Source organism: Macrobrachium nipponense, chromosome 4 (genome assembly GCF_015104395.2).
Source record: "Macrobrachium nipponense isolate FS-2020 chromosome 4, ASM1510439v2, whole genome shotgun sequence".
Taxonomy (NCBI): domain Eukaryota; kingdom Metazoa; phylum Arthropoda; class Malacostraca; order Decapoda; family Palaemonidae; genus Macrobrachium; species Macrobrachium nipponense.
Window position 1 is genome coordinate 21,627,035 of NC_061100.1, and position 18,651 is coordinate 21,645,685.

Here is an 18,651-nt window from a genome sequence, read left to right on the forward strand (position 1 = left end):
GTGTGGGAAATTGTGGGGAGAAAAGAACTATTCATATAGGCCTACTTGAACGAAAAGAACTCTAATGATACGCCAGTTAAAAATGAATTTTCTGGATAAATAAATGAATGAAAAATTGAAATTTTGGCCAAAGGCCACGCGCTGGGACCTACTAGGTCATTCAGCGATGAAAGGGAAAATGAGAGTACAGAAGGTTTCAAAGTTGCACTACGAACCAATTGTTAGGAGAGGGTGGAAAGTACGACGGACGAAAGAGAATATGAACGGAGGTACAGTAAAAGGAATGAAAGGAGTCGCAGCTAGGGGCCAAGGGGACGCTGAAAGGAACCTTGAATAACGCCTACACTTAACAGCGTTATTTTCGAAGTCTTACCTGTCATTGAAGAATTCAAGGAACAGTTGCAATATCAAGAAAAACACTTTAATTCCTTTGTTCCAGAATTGTCTTCGCTTCGAGATAATATAATTAAAGTTCTAATCATTACTGACGCATCTGCTTCCAGTATTACGCCCTTAGTTCATGTGAAGACAGCTAATCGTTCTAAAAACACGAAACATTATGCACCATTTATTCAAATACACGAAACATTACTCACCATTTTCATGTTGATCGGACCACAGTAGCAAGGACGAAGGTAGATAGAGAAACTCAGTAAAATGAGCTGTAGCAACATGATGGCCAGACGCTTCAGAAACTGATTCTGTGTGAGAGAGAAAGAGAGAGGGTATATAGTCTCTATAAAGAGGCTGGACTTCTGTGATCTCTCCCTTCATTCATTCATGGTCACTGATGTTGTTTGTATGGTATGGTGCTTTTTTTACGTTGCGCGGAACCAGTGATTATTCATCAATGTGACCTACGGCTGTATACGTGACTTCCGAACCACGTCGAGAGTGAACTTCTGTCACCAGAAACATACATCTCTCATACCTCAATGGAAATGCCCGAGAATCGAACTTGTGGCCACTGAGGCGCTCCGATGTTGTTGAACAAATGAGGTAATGTTTGGTGAGGCAAATATCATAATGTTCTTTTGTATTCAATGAGTTTTAAAAGAATCCATTTGCAATGAAATGTGGAGTGTTGCTGATTGCCATAACTGAATGAAGAAATCTGGCAATTCTCTCCTCAATTTTCGTAAGTTTTCGATACGTTTGGGCCTTTGCTGATCGCCTGAAATGAACGAAGGTAAATGCCCCTCTCTCGCTTTTTCGGAATTGTGTGAAAAAAAAATACTTCATGAAAATTAACTTTCCCAACTTTCACTGGCTCGAGGAAATCTTTAGGACCAAAACGAGATTCTTTAGTCCTTTACTAAGTTAAAAAAAAAAACAATAATCATATTTAAAATATTTGAATACCTTCCAAAACCCCTTTTTTTTTATTTCTTCAACATTCTGTTGGCAGAACCATTCTGCAGCAAGAACATTAATAAAGAAATATTCGTGGGATACAAAAGCTTCTTTCTCGTAACTTTTAATTGCTTTTACGAGTTTGTTCTTTCTTGAAAAGAAAGCGGAGTTGTGGTTTCTTTGTCGTAGTAATTACCCATGCTATTTTTTGTTTGTTTGTTTGTTTGTATGGTGTTTTTACGTTGCATGGAACCACCAGTGGTTATTCAGCAACGGGACCAACGGCTTTACGTGACTTCCGAACCACGTCGAGAGTGAACTTCCATCACCAGAAATACACATCTCTTACTCCTCAATGGAAAGCCCAAGAATCGAACACGCGGCCACCGATGTTGCACGCCAACACCATACCGACCACGCCACTGGGGAGCTATTACCCATTTTATGGCTGGTCCAAATGGCTGGTCCAAATTTTTCCTACCCGGGGAGTGGTCGGTATTGATCCTAGGGTGTCAATGGTACTTTTCAGTTTCTCTCTCTCTCTCTCTCTCTCTCTCTCTCTCTCTCTCTCTCGCTATGGTCTATGAATTCCGTGAGTCCAAAGAGTAATGGTTTCCAGCAACTTGAGATTTGAGTGGAGTTTTCTGAATCGGGGACTCTAATCCTTCTTAATTGATCACCCTCTGCATTCTGGTCGCTGAATTATTGAAGTTCTATAATGGCAGATATTTTTCACTTCATGACTGAATGCCTCCTTCCCCACGAAGCTAATTTTTAGCATGAGTGCACATTGCTCCCCAAGAGTTCCCTTGAAGTCTGGATCAAAATCTAAGTTATTATGACTTTAGATTATACAGATATGTATGTAGGTTTATGTGGAGAAGAAAGTTCCCAAAATATCTCAGGGCCAACTCGCAGCTGAAAACTGATTCATTGCTTGCTTTGCATGCACGACAAAGCATCTGAATACCTGCAATTTTTTTCAATAAATGCTGTCATTGATTAAGTGGGTCTTTAATTTCAGATTTAAAATTTCTTTTTGTCAGACACCTGTAATAGATATTTCTTCGTGAGATGAACTATTACTTCTGTATTGGTCAAGCACCCGTTTAGCAGCCTATTCCCAAGAAGTGACTCATTCTTAAGTATTGACTTATTCCCAGGAAGAGCATTATACCCAGGAAGTGAATTATACCCAACAAGTGACCTGTTCCCAACAGATGACTTGTTCCTAGGACGTGAATTACTCCTCTGACTAATGCCCAAGAGGTGACTTATTCTCAAGAGATGACTTATTCCTAAAAAGTGGCTTGTACCTAAGAAGTAACTTATGTCCAAGAGGTGACTTATTCCTGAGCATTGACTGATTATTAAGAAGTGACTTATTCCTAGTATAGTGACTTATTGCCAGGAAGTGACTTATCTGCAAGTAGTGATTTATTTCTGAGAAGCGACTGATTTCTAAGAAGTGTCTTATTACGAAAAGGGGTGACTTATTCCTGACCAATTACTTATTCCCAAGAAGTGACTCATTACCAAAGAGTGAATTATTCCCCCCAGAAAGTGACTTACTCCCAAAAATGTGTCTTATTCCCCCAAAAAAAGAAGGATTTATTCCCACAAAGTGACTTATTCCCAAAAATGAGTGACTTATTCCCATAAAGTGACTTATTCCAAAAAGGAATGACTTATTCCCTCAAAGTGACTTATTCCCCAAGGAGTGACTTATTACCCCAAAAAAGTTACTTGTTCCCAAAAAAGTCACTTATTCCCAAAAATGTGACTTATTCCCGAAGAATGACTTATTCCCCATAGAGTGACTTATTCCCAAAAAGGTTACTTATTCTAGAAGAATGAGTCCCAAGAAGACTGACTTATTCCCAAAAAAGAGTGAATTATTCCCAAAAAGAGTGACATTCCCAAGAAAGAGTGGCTTATTCCCAAAACGAGTGACGTATTCCCAAAAACGAGTGACATTCCCAAAACGAGTGACTTATTCCCAAAAAAAGAGTGACATTAACAAAAAAAGAGTGGCATTCCCAAAAAGAGTGACTTATTCCCAAAAAAGAGCGACTCATTCCCGAAAAGAGTGACTTATTCACAAAAACAAGTGACATTCCCAAAAAGTGACTTATTCCCCAAAAAGAGACTTATTCCCAAAACGAGTGACTTATTCCCCAAAAAGAGTGAATTAATCCCAAAAAGAGTGACATTCCCAAAAAAGAGTGACTTATTCCCGAAGAATGACTTAATCCAAAGAAGTGAATTATTCCCAAAAAGATTGACTTATTCATTCCCACAAAGTGACTTACCCTGGCAAAGGTCTTCCACTTCTCCTCAAGAAGTCTCTGGATGATTCCACCTTCCAGCATATCCAGATGTTCGCTCTTGGTACCATTCAGGATAATCATCAGGGCTGAATTCCAGTCTGGAAGATGGGATCAATTTTATCTTTAATTAATCGTATATCGAATGTAAGGATACCTCATAAGGACTGCATGTTTAAATGTTTTGCAATTACTGTTTTCAATATATATTATATATTAAATATAATATAATATATATATATATATATATATATATAATATATATATATATCATATAATAATTAATAATTATATACATATAATATATATATATATATATATATATATATATATAAGTATATATAATATATATATATATATATATATATATATATATATATATATATATATATATATATATATATATACGTGTGTGTGTGTGTGTATAATTATATAGTCTCAGCTTAAAACATGAAAAGAATATGAGTAAAAAAATGTTTTAGTATGCATGGATATTTAGTAATGTTTTTATCAAGACAGTATTTGTTTATGGAGCCTTCTTATAATACATAATGCCATGTTCATCATGAATGCTATTGTGATTTTGTGTAAGACCTTAGGTGTAAATTTTAAAAATTGGAAAACTTGACCTGTTTACTACGTAAAACAAATAAAAATTATGTAAGAAAGAAAAAAAGGTTTACCACATATGGAAATGTGTCTTTGGTTGAAAACAAAGAGGCGTGGCCCGACCTCCAGTTTACTCGGGACGCATGCAAGATTTTCCCCTCACATATAAGTTGAAGATATTATATTCCTAACTTTTAACATAAATTTAAACGGTCAAATAAATCCTTGTTTCACCAACGAAAATTAAAATAAATACACTTTATTTCATTAGAAATAAATTTTCTGTACTGTTTAACATGAATATTATTTATTTATTTTTACGTTTTCATTCTAATATATAGATCATAAACATCCTAATCCTAAAATTCTTGTATCTTTAACTCAAAGCAAAACACCTTTTTAGACTCTTCCATAAACCTTTCCTATCACCTCAACAAGAACAACGACAACAACAACACAAAGTAGTTTGTAGGCTTTCTTCCCGAATAAGCAAAAAAAAAAAAAAAACAGAGAAAAGAGCAATTTCTCAGCAGAGCGAAATAGAGAGACATTTTTCAGTCCCTGAATTCATTACGTAGCAGCAAAGAACCTCATTTACTTGCACCCACACTTCCTCGTACTTTGTAGTTCCATTTCCTGTTTAGCCTGTCTCGAATACCTATAGGGATTCCCTCCCACATTCTCTCACCTTTTTTATCCTCCGACTCCATACTTCTTGAGGAAACACCTGTTTCCCTTCGTTTCCCTTCACAAGAAGTTTGTCTTAACGAGTACGTGGTGTCTGTGATGAGGACTATGAAGAGAATTTAATGTTGTGGGATAAAAAAGAAAGGCTCATTCAGAATAGAGCTGTGTAGTTGTGGGTAATAATAATAATAATAATAATAATAATAATAATAATAACTATAATAATAATAATAAAAATAATAATAAGAATAAGTAAGAAGAAGAAGACGAAGAAGAAGAAGAAGAAGAAGAAGAAGAAGGCGACGAAGAAGAAGAAAAGTGATGGACTCCTAAGGAGGCACGATGCAACCCAGAACCCCACACTGTAAGTACCACCCAGTCGAATTGGAGGACTGTAATAGACCAAATATAAATAATAATAATAATAATAATAATAATAATAATAATAATAATAATAATAATAATAATAATAATAATAATAATAATAATAAAAGCTTTGGTGTTATAAAACATACCAGAAATTTAAAGTCTCAAATATCAACTTTGGTGAAAACTGTTTTGTTGTTGGTAAAGACCAGTTTCCTTACGTTGAAGTCCACCGAGAGGAATTCTGGGTAAAAAAAAAAAAGAAAAATAAAGTCAACGATGGTTTATGGGACAAATATAGGGTACAATTCTTTGGTCTAAACTTACAGCGGATATAATTCTTTACTCTATACTCCTAGTGGATGTAGTTCTTTGCTTTAGATTCATAGAGGGGGACCATTCTTTGCTTTACGCTTGTTGTTACTGGCCTCTATGGTATCCTGAGCACTGACTGGGTGCACATTGAAACACTTTTGTTGTTGTTATTGCTGAAGATTAAGCTGACCTTATGCCCTCACGGGCTCTTGCTCATAGAGCAGCCCGAAGTTTAACTACTCTGACCTACTCCTGCCTGTTATCCCCCCTTGGCCTGCTGATATCAAGACCACTGGCTGAGTTCATGGGATAATTACTGTCATTGGCATTTCATTCAAATAACCCCACGTTAACTCATGCTTAAGATCATGACTCAAAGTGTTGCATGACAGATATAGGCCGAAGTAGACCAAGGGTTTAATTACTGTCATTGCCATTTTATTCAAATACCCCCACGTTAACTCATGGTTTACATCACGACTCAAAGTGTTGCCTGACAGATATAGGCCCAAGTAGACCAATGGTACACGTAACTGAGACATTAACAATTCCCGGCTATTAACAACACTTTAAGATTCCTCCTTCTGCCAGGGGATTGGAAGGAACCCTAGACTTACTTGTTTCTCCACTGGGCCGAATGGTATCGAGGGCATTGAGTGGATACGCACTGCAGGTGATGTTGGAATACCTCCAGAACTCTATGCAGGTCAGCTCCAGCATCTCCTTGAAGATGGTGGAGCGCGCCAGTTTGCAAGCGAGAGTCAGTGGAGTGAGGCCAGCCATGTTCATGATGCCATCCTGTGCAGGGTTCCTCGGGTGCCGTAGGGCGTAGGAAAACATTCCCTGTCGTTGTGAGAGAAAGTTTATTTTTTTATGTACGTTTCAGGAAATTTGTAGAATCAGAAAGTGAATTTTTAAAAGTGGGGGAAATCGTACGAGGTTTCAAGAAATGGAAAATATTCCCTGTCGTTGTAAGAGAAAGTTTATATGTACGTTTCAGGAAATTTGCAGAATGAGAAAGTGAATTTTTAAAAGTCGGGGAAATCGTACGAGGTTTCAAGAAATGGAAAATATTCCCTGTCGCTCTGAGAGAGTGGTTTTTTTTTATGAACATTTCAGGAAATTTGCAAAATGAAAAAGTGATTTTTTAAAAATGGGGGAAATCGTAAGAAGTTTCAAGAAACTAAAAAATAAATTCAGCTACGAAAACTGAAAATATGGAAAGAAATTTGCAGAATGAGAAAGTGATTTTTTTTAAATGGGGGAAATCGTAAGAGGTTTCAAGAAATAGAGAAGAGTCAGCTACGAAAAATGAAAATACGGAAATGAACATCAGGAGACCAACGGAAATATATTTCTAGAAACTGAAATAACGCTCGAATAAAAAGATATATGTGTAAATAAGTCGAAAGCGGAGGTAAAAGAAGTCTTTAGGAACGTTTTCTTACAATTATGTAACATAGACAATCACAAATAGAATATTCTTAGTTTACTGAACCTTTGCATTCATATCACCTTAGCACATCTCGGTCTGTTATCCCTACTATATGTACACTATATGCATTTGCTTGTATACATACATCTATGCAAACAAATACATATGTTATATAAAAGAGGGATATATTAAGACAATATGTTTGACACCATTGTAAGGTGATGTGCTGTGACATTTCTTAGAATGTAGGGAGTCATCATTTGACTTCCCTTGGAGACAGAGTGCCCGAAGTGACGAGCTTAAGAAATGCTGATATGTCTTTTTGGGTGGCGTGATGTCTGTCGCTATGGGCGTTTGATACAGAGGTGCCTTTTGAAACTGGTTCTAAGCAGTTTACTGGGCTTAAACAATGAGTGTGAGTTCGTACGTGTGTGCGACCTTTTCCCCTACATATGATAGTGTAAGGTAACCAAGGTGAAAGATCTTTACAGAGGCGGCAGAAGCCAAGATGGCTTTTGCAAAAGTTCCTTTTGAGAAAAGTGTTGTGTATACTGTGTTGAATGAGTAAGCATACTTATTTTTAGCCAAAGTGTGGCTTGTCTGTGTTTTGAATATTCATTTCAGAGATGTTCTATTTCATGTGATCTTTTGATTTTGATTTATAATCTTGTGTTTATCCATATTTTCTCTTGTCTTTTTATAGGCGATTCTAAGAAAGGGAACTGATCTGAGAAAGGGTACTGAATATGGTGACTTAAATGGGAACTTGACTAATGTTCCATGGTGTTACTAGACTATTGTGACTTTTCCAGTTTCATGACTACGATAATGTTGGTTATTGTAGGAGGAATATGGAGTAGGTTATTTGAGTTCAATCATTCATTCAATCATTCAGTTATTTATTTTACACTTTGCTTTTAAATAAATGTTATTTTTGTAAGTTCACGAGTCAGATTTAATGGCTTTAGATAATGGAGGGAGGGGGTTTGATGTGGAGAGAGAGAGAGAGATGGATGGAGAGAGAGAGAGAGAGAGAGAGAGAGAGAGAGTAGAGGAAGAAGAGAGAGAGAGAAGATGAGAGAGAGAAGAAGAGTTGGTTGGAATGAGAGAGAGAGAGAGAGAGTTGTTGGGAATGGAGAGAGAGAGAGCGAGAGAGGGTGTTGCCAGTGCTTTAGACACACGATCCATTGCTACCTTTTAAAATAGAAGAACCGAGATTAGATTCTAATCTTGGTTAAACATATTCATAAGATATTTATGATCATTATTCGCCCATATTCTGAAACCACCTTTCATATTCTTGAGGAGAACTTGTCATATTCTTCAACATGTTCTTTTCATGTTTCTCACAACCTGGATACCAGGTCCTTTCTGTCTTCTCAACCAACCCTTCTCAATCATCAACCTTTTTTTCATTGCACTTTCATCTCTCCTTCCTGTCCTTCTAACTCTCTCCTTCCCTTCCAATCTCTAGTTAATTCATCTCACTAGATTCCAATCTTTTTCATAACAGCTTCACTCAACATCCGAGCTCCATTTGCATCGCTGGAAATGGGGTTGGAAAATCCTTTGCATTCATTAAAGTGTCCGACGTCATCCTTTGAAAAGTCTCTTTCAAATTCATAGACAGTCATGCGTTAATATATACACATCATTATTTTCGTGCAAGAGTCGTTTAAAAAAAGAGAGACACTTTTAACTTGCGAGAATGAAGATGCGATACGTACGCGAGTGTGGTTTTCGTTTCTGTAAGATGGAAGTTTGTAACCAATTGTAACCACTTCTTAAGAAGCAGCTGGGGCAACCATGGCATGTAGCCAAAAAAAAACCTCACCCCTCACAACCCCCCCCCCCCCCCCCCCCCCCCCCCACACTCACCTTCCAACCACCCATAAAAATAGACTGGCGGCCGCTGAGGAGTTTATTAGATTTCCAGATAGAAAAAGGATACAGATATGGCCAATTTTGCTCCGTAATTTTTTTCTTGTCCTCAAATTCTCGACTGAATTCCATCGATATTTTTTGTAGGGTCTGACTGGGTCCCAATGAATAGCTGACTCGGTATTCTAAAGAATTATAAAATATTTAAGAAGTTTTTTAAATGTTTAGAATATAACATGAAGTCTAGTCTGAAAGCTTCACAGCTGGTAAGATAGTCAAACAAAACAATTTTGTCAATTTTGTAAAATTTGTTAAATTTTCTGATTGAATCCTATAGCATTTTACAAGTTATTTAAAAGCTTAAGACATAAAATTAGCTCCATTGTCTAAATACTTATTAACGGGTATTCGTCAAACACAAAACTCTTATGAATTTGTAAGTTTTGTAAATTGAAAGATTTACAATTTAGTGTAGGGCTTGACTAAGAGATGAAACTAACTCCATTATCTAAATACTTATCAAGCGCCAATTTGACAAAACTTAACAAATCCCGCAAATTTGGTGACAACCTACCAGCTGATTGCAGACCACGACCATGTGCAGTATCATATTGCCAAAGGAATCCTGGAGATTCGGGTCTGCTCCGAAATCTATCAGTTTATTGTAGACAGTTTCGTTCCCCAGGCAAGCTGCCCAGGCTAGCGGGAATTCCCCAAGGTACGCCAAACCCTCGTACTCCGTGTTTTCAGGCCCTGGGGGGTCTGTTACTTGCTGGTCTTTCGGCAAAAAGAAGCTACCTGTGGGAGACAATAAAAAAAAAAGTCAGTTTTTTAATGTTTTATTTTCTTTTTGTGGGAAACAAGAAAGAAAAGGAGTCATTCTGATAGTTTTTGTTTTTTGTTTTGCTATTAGCAATAACAATTTAAAGGCAATGTTAATCATTTTACTTTAAGAATTATACCCATATTGCGAACTCTGATGATATCAGTAGCTGATGATGTACACAACTGAAAGGGCAGCTCCCTTTTCCTTGTAACTATTAATCTCTTTCAGATGGTACACTTTTGCCTTCTTGAATTATTTCTGTGTAGATTCATAGCATATATATCTGTATACATACATACATACATTATATATATATATATATATATATATATATATATATATATATATATATGTATATATATATGTCAATAAATTCTTCTGTTAAAACAGGATACGTCTCAAGTATAAAAGGCCCATTAAAACACTCTGGTTTAAAGTTCAGGACTATATTTCGGTGGACTAACTTCCACCCTTATCAAGTAGTGAATGACAAAAGAAGTTACATTTGCGAAATATATAATGGAAGATATAGCTTCAGGTGATATATATATATATATATATATATATATATATATATATATATTATATGCTTAAAAAATCACAGTAGATTCGCGTGACTTCATTAATATTGGCGAAATACGCCACAGGAAAATGATAGGCAGAAATCCAAGAAATCCAAGCGCTTCGAAAGCTCTTGGATTTCTGCCCATCATTTTCCTGTGGTATTCGCAAATTATTTATAATAATATATATATAATATATATATATATTATAATATATATATTAATTAGATATATATATATATATATATATATATATATAGATATATATTAATCTAATATTAATATATACCTATATATATATATATTTACAACCCAATTCCTGTCACAACCAGATCCTGAGCCCTCGAGACGTCTATTAAAAAAAACATTTTTTTTAAGGTTTCTTTTTTCTTAGAGATGTGTTTCTTTGTCTCATAAGAAGATCAACGTGATTACCTCAGATACAAAGGAAATAAAAGAAACCTTTTTTTTTCCACAGAAAAGATGGAAGGTTATGAGATCCAGAAAACTTGACGTCACTAGTAAGAGAGAGAGAGAGAGAGAGAGAGAGAGAGATAGAGAGAGACAGAGAGACAGAGAGAGAGAGCTTAGTTCCTGTACCTTGATATTCATGGAATTCCCATTTCCTTTTAGAAGAAATACTAAATCTCCAGTCTACGGTAACTTCACTGTAAATTACTTTTCCTACAAAGATCTCCTTCCTTAGGTAATAAAAATGACATAGTTGCCCCTGACTGAACTGAAATGACTGAAAGCTCACACTCAAATGTCATTGTATGATTATAAATTTTCAGGAGGTTCTCTACCGGTATAAAAAGAAAAGAAAACAATATTTTATTTCAGTTTTCGTTTCAGTACATGACGAAGCATTATTTAAAGTAATTCTTAGTAATCTTGGTTTCAGAAAGGTATAATTAGTTTTGTTTATACTGTAAATATTTTTTAACATATTTTGTTATCAACTACTTTCTCATTCTTTATGTTAATGTATAATTCTCTCTCTCTCTCTCTCTCTCTCTCTCTCTCTCTCTCTCTCTCTCTCTCTCTCTCAAAGCAAGGCATCTCGGAATTGCTATGTCTTACTCATCACGGAAGTACGAACTCCTATAAAAACCGGAAAGCAAAATATCGTAAATTAAGATAGAGTGTTTTCTCAAAAGAAGAAGAAGACGAAGAAGCAGAAAACATAAGGATCTTACCAATGGCTCTTTGACGGAAGTCTGCCCCACACTGGACGAGAATCGTCACTAGCTCGTTATTGGAGTATGCGATCGCTAGGTGAAGGGCACTCGCACCTGGTAGAAAAAAAAAAAAAATAGAACGTATAATGCTGTATAAAACCATCAGCTATGACCCAGGCAGCTCTCCAGTTGCTCACCAGATGCGGCAGAGTGAGGATGCGTCCCATGGCTCCGCAAAGCGCTGCCAGATGCACGATCTATGGCTGACTTTAACCTTAAATAAGATGGAAACTACAGAGACTAGAGGTTTGGTTGCGATTTTGTATGCTTGATGATGGGAGGGCGGATGATCAAAATACCAATTTTGGTCATGTGGGGTGAATGGAGGAAAGTGATGCTAGCCGAGGAAGAGATGAAAAAATGGATAACGAAGGGATTCCCTTAAGATCCAGGGGGCAAGAGAGTGCTGAATAGAGATGAGTGGCGCAGTGTTTGTATAGGTACAGAATTTTTCAGTACATTAGATGTCAGTCGTTGTTTAATTACCTGAAAATTAAATAGGGCAGGATTAATTCCTCCTGCCGCTAATACACTCAAACGTTATATATCAAGTTTCCATATGCTGGGGATACGAGTTCATATTTCTAGAGGAAAATGTAAAATGTTTGTACTGGTGTTTTCCTGGTAAATTTACCACCTAGAAACCGCTTCTGTCACTCCCTATGCATATGTGCTTTTATGTGTACTGTGTTAGCATAGGTATGTTTATACCTGATAATTACCTTTAGCGGAGTTGTTCTTTGTTGACAGATTCTACAAATGTTCTCCGGAGGAAATGGCTATAGCTAATTCAGGCAGTCAGAAGGCTAGAGCATTTCCCCGCTCTTTACTGCAGCTATTTAATTAGTTCTCTCTCTCTCTCTCTCTCTCTCCCTCTCTCTCTCTCTCTCTCTCTCTCTCTCTCTCTCTCTCTCTCTCTCTCTCTCTCAAGGTTGGTTCAGTATCTTATGGTAAAGAGATTATCACTTCGGCTTCACGTATTATTATTATAATTATTTTTTTTTTGTAGAGTTTTCTCTCTCTCTCTCTCTCTCTCTCTCTCTCTCTCTCTCTCTCTCTCTCTCTCTCTCTCAAGGTTGGCTCACCATCTTATGATAGAGAGATTATCACTTCGGTTTCACGTATTATTATTATTATTATCTTTTTAAGTTAAAGTTATCACACTCGCAAACAAGAGTAAAATAAATGCACAAAAATTTAAAGTCTTGTCGTGAACTTCTTTTACTCCAATAAGTAAATCCTTTCTGTAATACTAGAAAAAATGTATTCCTCTCCTTCCACTCCTTACCCAACCACTCCCCTCCTTCCACTCCCTTACACAACCACTCCCCTCCTTCCACTCCTTACCCAAGTACTCCTCTCCTTCCAATCCTTACCCAAGTACTCCTCTCCTTCCACTCCTTACCCAAGTACTCCTCTCCTTCCACTCCTTACCCAAGTACTCCTCTCCTTCCACTCCTTTCCCAAGTACTCCTCTCCTTCCAATCCTTACCCAAGTATTCCTCCCCTTCCACGACGTCGACGGCTAGCTTGGGGAAACACTTGAGGAGGATCTTGGCCACCCTGGTGTGCGCCTTGGTGTCACACATGATGAGCACGTGAAGAAGAGTCTCGCCCAAAGACCCCCGGAACTGCATCTGCCAGCATGCCTCGTGATCGGCCCACTTGTTCAGCGGATTAAACGGCGTCTTCGTCTCCATCTGGACGACCATCTGCGATTTCGAATGGAGGAAAGGGAAGGTATGAGTAAGACTTCGTATGGAAAGTTTTAATTTATTTTTTTTACGCAAAGCTTTTGATGGAATTGAATTAAACTGACGTGGCTTCATGATTGGGAGACAGATACTGAATGTCGTCACCTCAGAATTCTTTTCAAACGATTTGGTAGCCATTTGACATAAAAAAAGAATTTATTATTTTCTGAGACTTATGCATAACTATGTTACTAAAATGACAATATAACTGCTTTAATATTTCTTTTCTCTCCCGTTAAAGTAACAACTGATAACGGGAACAAATAACCAATTTTGAAAAAGAAATATATATTTTTTTTACAAATCTTGAAGAAACTATCTTCTACCACAACTGAACTTGAACCTAAGGTGAAAATAAATAGCTTTCTAGGTTGTTTTTCATTCCCGGAAAGAGTTATAAGACAGGTTGTTATTTGTTTAATTAAAGGTATTCTAATGGATGACTTTATCTGAACATTTCCATTTCTGACCAAGTCAGTGAATTTCCAGTAATAATAACTGTTTTTGTCATTTGTCATTTTGTGATTAGTTCAACTTGAATGAAATTCTTGAAATATCAAGTCTGTCATGATCACTTACCCACATTAGTGCTATTTACCCAAACAAAAAGAATCTTAGATATATAGATAAAAGAAGAAATAATTAAAGGGAGAAATGAAAGAATTAGATAAATGAATAAATAAATAAGCCAAGAAAAAAGAATGAAAGAAAGAAAGTCAGTAAATTAATAAGGGAAGAAAGAACGGAAAAAAGAAAATAAATACAAAATTAATAAATAGGTACTGTTCAATCCAGCAAAATGAGAAAAAGGAAGATCTAGATTAAAAGAAAAATTTCTTATTGCTTCTAAAAAGAAGAACAATGAAGTGAATAAAAAATTAATAAATAGATAAAAACCGGTCAAAAATGAATCAGTTAACTAATTATCAAACGAATGAATGGATGAATGAATAAATGATGAATAAGTAAACGAAACGAACTAAATAAATAAAAAAAAAATAACCATACAAAATGATGAAGAATCCACGCCCATCAGAATCCAGAAACGTCTTTCATAATTCGAATGAATAAAACTCTCTCTCTCTCTCTCTCTCTCTCTCTCTCTCTCTCTCTCTCAATTCCATTTTCTCAGCACGAACCCTGCAATTTTTCAATCTGAGAGACTCCCCATATTCATTAAGAATATGTTCCACTTAAGAGACCTCAATTAGACTCAGCTGATCAAAGCCTTCGACCTCAGAAACCTGATGAGCATCTAGGTCCTTAGAAGGATTTCGGTGTCAATAAAACCGAGGGCGATGAGTCTGTGGTGGTGGACCCTCTTTCTTCAGATGTTTTTGAAATGAATGAGCTCAAATCCCCAAGGGTTTCCCCCTACATCCTCCCTCCAAGAGGTTATTAAGACTGGGGGAGACGAGTCCTTGAGGAGGACTTTCTCTTCAGTTGTTTTCGCTCACTCGGGGAGGAGTAAGCCTGCAAACTAAAGTAGGCTTACAAACTAGAGTAAGCCTGCAAACTACTACTATGTTGCTGTTATTCTTCTTATGGAAAAACAAAAAAAGTCTGAAAAAGGTGTTTTACATTGAGTTAAAGATGCAGAAATTTTAGAATAGAATATTAATGATCTATTTATTAGAATGAAAATGAAAAAATTAAATAATTTTTATGTTAAACAGTACAGAAAAGTTATTGCTAATAAAGTATAGCGAATTTATTTTAATTTTCGTTGGTGAAATGAGGCTCTATCTGACCATAGATTTTAGCATATTTTAATTTACTTGGTGTACTGAATCTAGAGGCTATGTACCTGTTCGATTATTTTGTGTTTCCACTTATAACTGAGGATATATGAACATATTTAATGTGTGTCTTGTATAAGTAGTACTAAGTATGAGTATTAATTACGAAGACCACTTCACGCTAAGTTAGGAATATAATGTTTTGCAACTTTTGTGCGAGGGGAAAATCTCTCATGCGTCTCGAGTAAGCTGGAGGTCGGATCATACCTTGTTGAATAAATGAGCTGAAGTCCCACCAGGCTTTTCCTTACATCCTCCCTAAGAAGTTATTAAGAAATCTAATTTTTATCTTATTCAAAACAATATATTCAAAACTTCAAATATTACTTTTCCTTCCTGTTAAAGTAATATCAGAAAATGTGAATTAAATATTTTTTTCATTTTATTTCCGAATTTGAACCTTAGGCAAAAAGGAGGTGTTTTTTCTCTCCAAAACTAAAATGATAAAACAGCCTGTTGTTGTTTTTATTATTCTGTGCAAGAAAACCATTAAGAGGGCTTTGTCTGTCCGTCCCCGCGTTTTCTCTGTCCGCCCTCAGATCTTAAAATATACTGAAGCTAGAGGGCTACTACAAGTTGATCATCAAACATACCAAATTGCAGCCCTCTATCCTCAGTAGTTTTGATCTTATTTGAGGTTAGAGTTAGCCATGATCGTGCGTCTGGCAACTATATAGGACAGGCCACTACCGAGCCGTGGATGAAAGTTTCATGGGCCGCGGCTCTTGCAGTATTATACGCTGTACAGAAAAATTGACTGCTCCGAAGAAACTTCGGCGCATTTTTTACTTGTTTTCATTGAAGGTGCTTTGGACATCTTACAAAGCATAGAAATGAACCATACAGTCTTTGATATCCTGTTTCTTGGTGGATTTCACATTATGCTGTTCCGCATCTATATATAAGCAGACTCCTTGACGTGACTGATACAAAGACGTAGCTTTGATAGCCCTTTATATCATCAGCAGGGGTGCATCTGACAGTTTGCTTCTGATGGGACGTCACTTTGATTACAGCTAAACCTATTTGTGGGAATGAATGATCTCAATATACAGCCATTTTGAAAAGAGGAGAGAGAGAGAGAGAGAGAGAGAGAGAGAGAGAGAGAGAGAGAGAGAGCAAAGTTATGGTTTCATACTTGCATATATTCAAAGCATGTGTATGTTGTATAATCTTACACCAGAAGAGAGAGAGAGAGAGAGATGGAAAGTCCTCCTTCACGAATAAAAGTAAGAGAGACAGAGGAACAGATATTGAGAGAGCTCTTTCATAAATGGGGCATAGAGAGAGAGAGAGAGAGAGAGAGAGAGAGAGAGAGAGAGAGAGAAAGTCCTCCTTCCAGAATAAAAGTAAGAGAGACAGAAAAAGACATTGAGAGACCTCTTTCATAAATGGGGCATAGAGAGAGAGAGAGAGAGAGGAGAGAGAGAGAGAGAGTGAGATAAAACTAAGAGAGAGAGAGAAATAGATATTGAGAGGCCTCTTTCATAAATGGGGCATAGAGAGAGAGAAAAAGAGAAACAGAGACAGAGATAGAAATCAGAGAAAAGGGGAAAAGGCAAAGATTGAACCCTTCCTCCCCATGACTTCTCCCTCCTCCTCCTCCTCATCCTCCTCCTCCTCCAATGACTTCCTCCCCACCTGATCCTTGGGAACGTTACGATATTTCCACTTGAGGTATTCCGTCCTGGTAATTTCTTTTCCTCTTCCATGATTGTACATAAAAACCCCGAATTCCTCGAGGATCAGTCTCTCCACCTCCTTCCCTCCTCCTCGTGCATACTCCTCGATCAGTCGTCCGCCTGGAAAGATAAAAAAAGATAAACTGGAATATTGGCGTTTGATATTTTTTTTTTCTCCTGGGAAAAACAGCTTGAATGTCTCCTGGTTATTTAGTCAAATGTCTACAAGAAATCCGATCGAGAACGATTTGGACCACTGCCAAAGCTCTATTTAAGTCTATAACAACAAAAACTATCTATCTATCTGTCTATCTATCAATCTATCTATCCATCTCTAGTTCCTGAATTCTCTGCTTAGTACCTTGTATATAGCAATGCTATATATGGGAACTCTTTCCCTTACCCTGTTTTCCCTGAATTTCCAAAGCATCCTTCAGTTAAACCAACTATTTCAATCTTGTTTTACTTAACCTTTTAATTTCACTTTTGTTCCCTTCAGTTCCGGGCTAGAAAAGGGCAGTGGATTGTGTTTCCTGTTGCGTCTAGAAAAAGGGAAATATATCAATTGAGGATAAAACTCGTCCGTTTCTCTGTTTGTTTGAAGCTCATGCAAGAAGGAAACTAAAAGCGCAGTGGCTGCAGGCTGGCATGTTTTTATTAAGGAGCTGACGGTAAATACACACAGTCAACATCACTGAAGTTCACCGTGATTGGCGGAACCTCAAGCTGCTCTCCGCCCACCGAGCACATCGACCAATCAGAAGCCAATAGAATACGCGCTACTCACCATCCACCAGATGGACCGACCAATCAGAAGCAAGATGGAAGGTACACTGATGTTGGTTGTGGAAATTTACTGCCACTTTCACCTAATGCCTTAATCCATTTTTTATTTATTTCCATTATGAGGGAGTTACGTAAACAGTGGACTATTTGGTTGACCTTCCCGTCGTCCTTTGAAATTAATAAAGGATGAAGAAAATGGATGGATAAATAAATGAAAACTATCATTAAATGTGAAGCTACCAGATCGCTAGAGCCATAATCCAAGAGAATCACTTTCTTTGGTTAGCAGTTGTTTCTGAGAAGTGTAGCTAATCATTTTTATACATCGACAATACCAGCCTCCAGCAAATTGCTGACGGATGCCTTTCTGAGCAATTCCTCGTCCGTCTTCTTGTTATTAGATTCCCTCTGTCACAGACGAGAGAGATCATCTCTAAGAAGGAAAAATATATGGATGCTATTCTTTGATCTATCACTTTCTTCCTTGTACCGAATGGGAAAGAAAGTAGAGCCACACAGGCGTGCATCATGCATTGATGCGTAGCGTTATACTATACATAAATACATACCTGTATATGTACATATATATATATATATATATATATATATATATACCTTACATCTATAAAACAAGATTGTTATATCACCTTTAGCAACATTGAAGATAAACATAGCTTGATGCTTGCTTATGTTTCTGAAGTATTTTTCTCATCTCTCTCTCTCTCTCTCTCTCTCTCCTCTCTCTCTCTCTCTCTCTCTCTCTCTCTCTCTCCATTGAACATCCTCGATTTTTATGTTTACATTACCTCAGTCAATATGAAATACTGTTTTTATATCACCCCTAATAACAATTGATGTAAAATTCTCTCGTAGCAATAAATGCAAACAACCTATAATGGATATAAACGTAGACAACTCCTAATAACAATAAGAGCAATCAACTGATTTCCCCTTTAATCAGAAAATGAAAAGTACCCAAGTTCTGTAAGACCACCGATTCTTCCACTAACATATTATTCCTTCCAAT

At 36.8% G+C, this 18,651-nt stretch overlaps 1 protein-coding gene across 1 annotated transcript in view; it reads right to left on the reverse strand.

Moving 5' to 3' along the window:
- LOC135211573 (uncharacterized) overlaps positions 1–18,651 on the reverse strand; it is a 50,429-nt gene that overhangs the window by 30,764 nt on the left and 1,014 nt on the right. The window contains exons 2-8 of the mRNA XM_064244869.1: positions 16,798–16,958; positions 13,096–13,315; positions 11,562–11,657; positions 9,548–9,771; positions 6,275–6,500; positions 3,666–3,781; positions 597–701 (exon numbers count right to left, since the gene is read on the reverse strand). Of these exons, the coding sequence (XP_064100939.1) occupies positions 597–701; positions 3,666–3,781; positions 6,275–6,500; positions 9,548–9,771; positions 11,562–11,657; positions 13,096–13,315; positions 16,798–16,958 (1,148 nt within the window). The remainder of the gene's footprint in view (positions 1–596; positions 702–3,665; positions 3,782–6,274; positions 6,501–9,547; positions 9,772–11,561; positions 11,658–13,095; positions 13,316–16,797; positions 16,959–18,651) is intronic.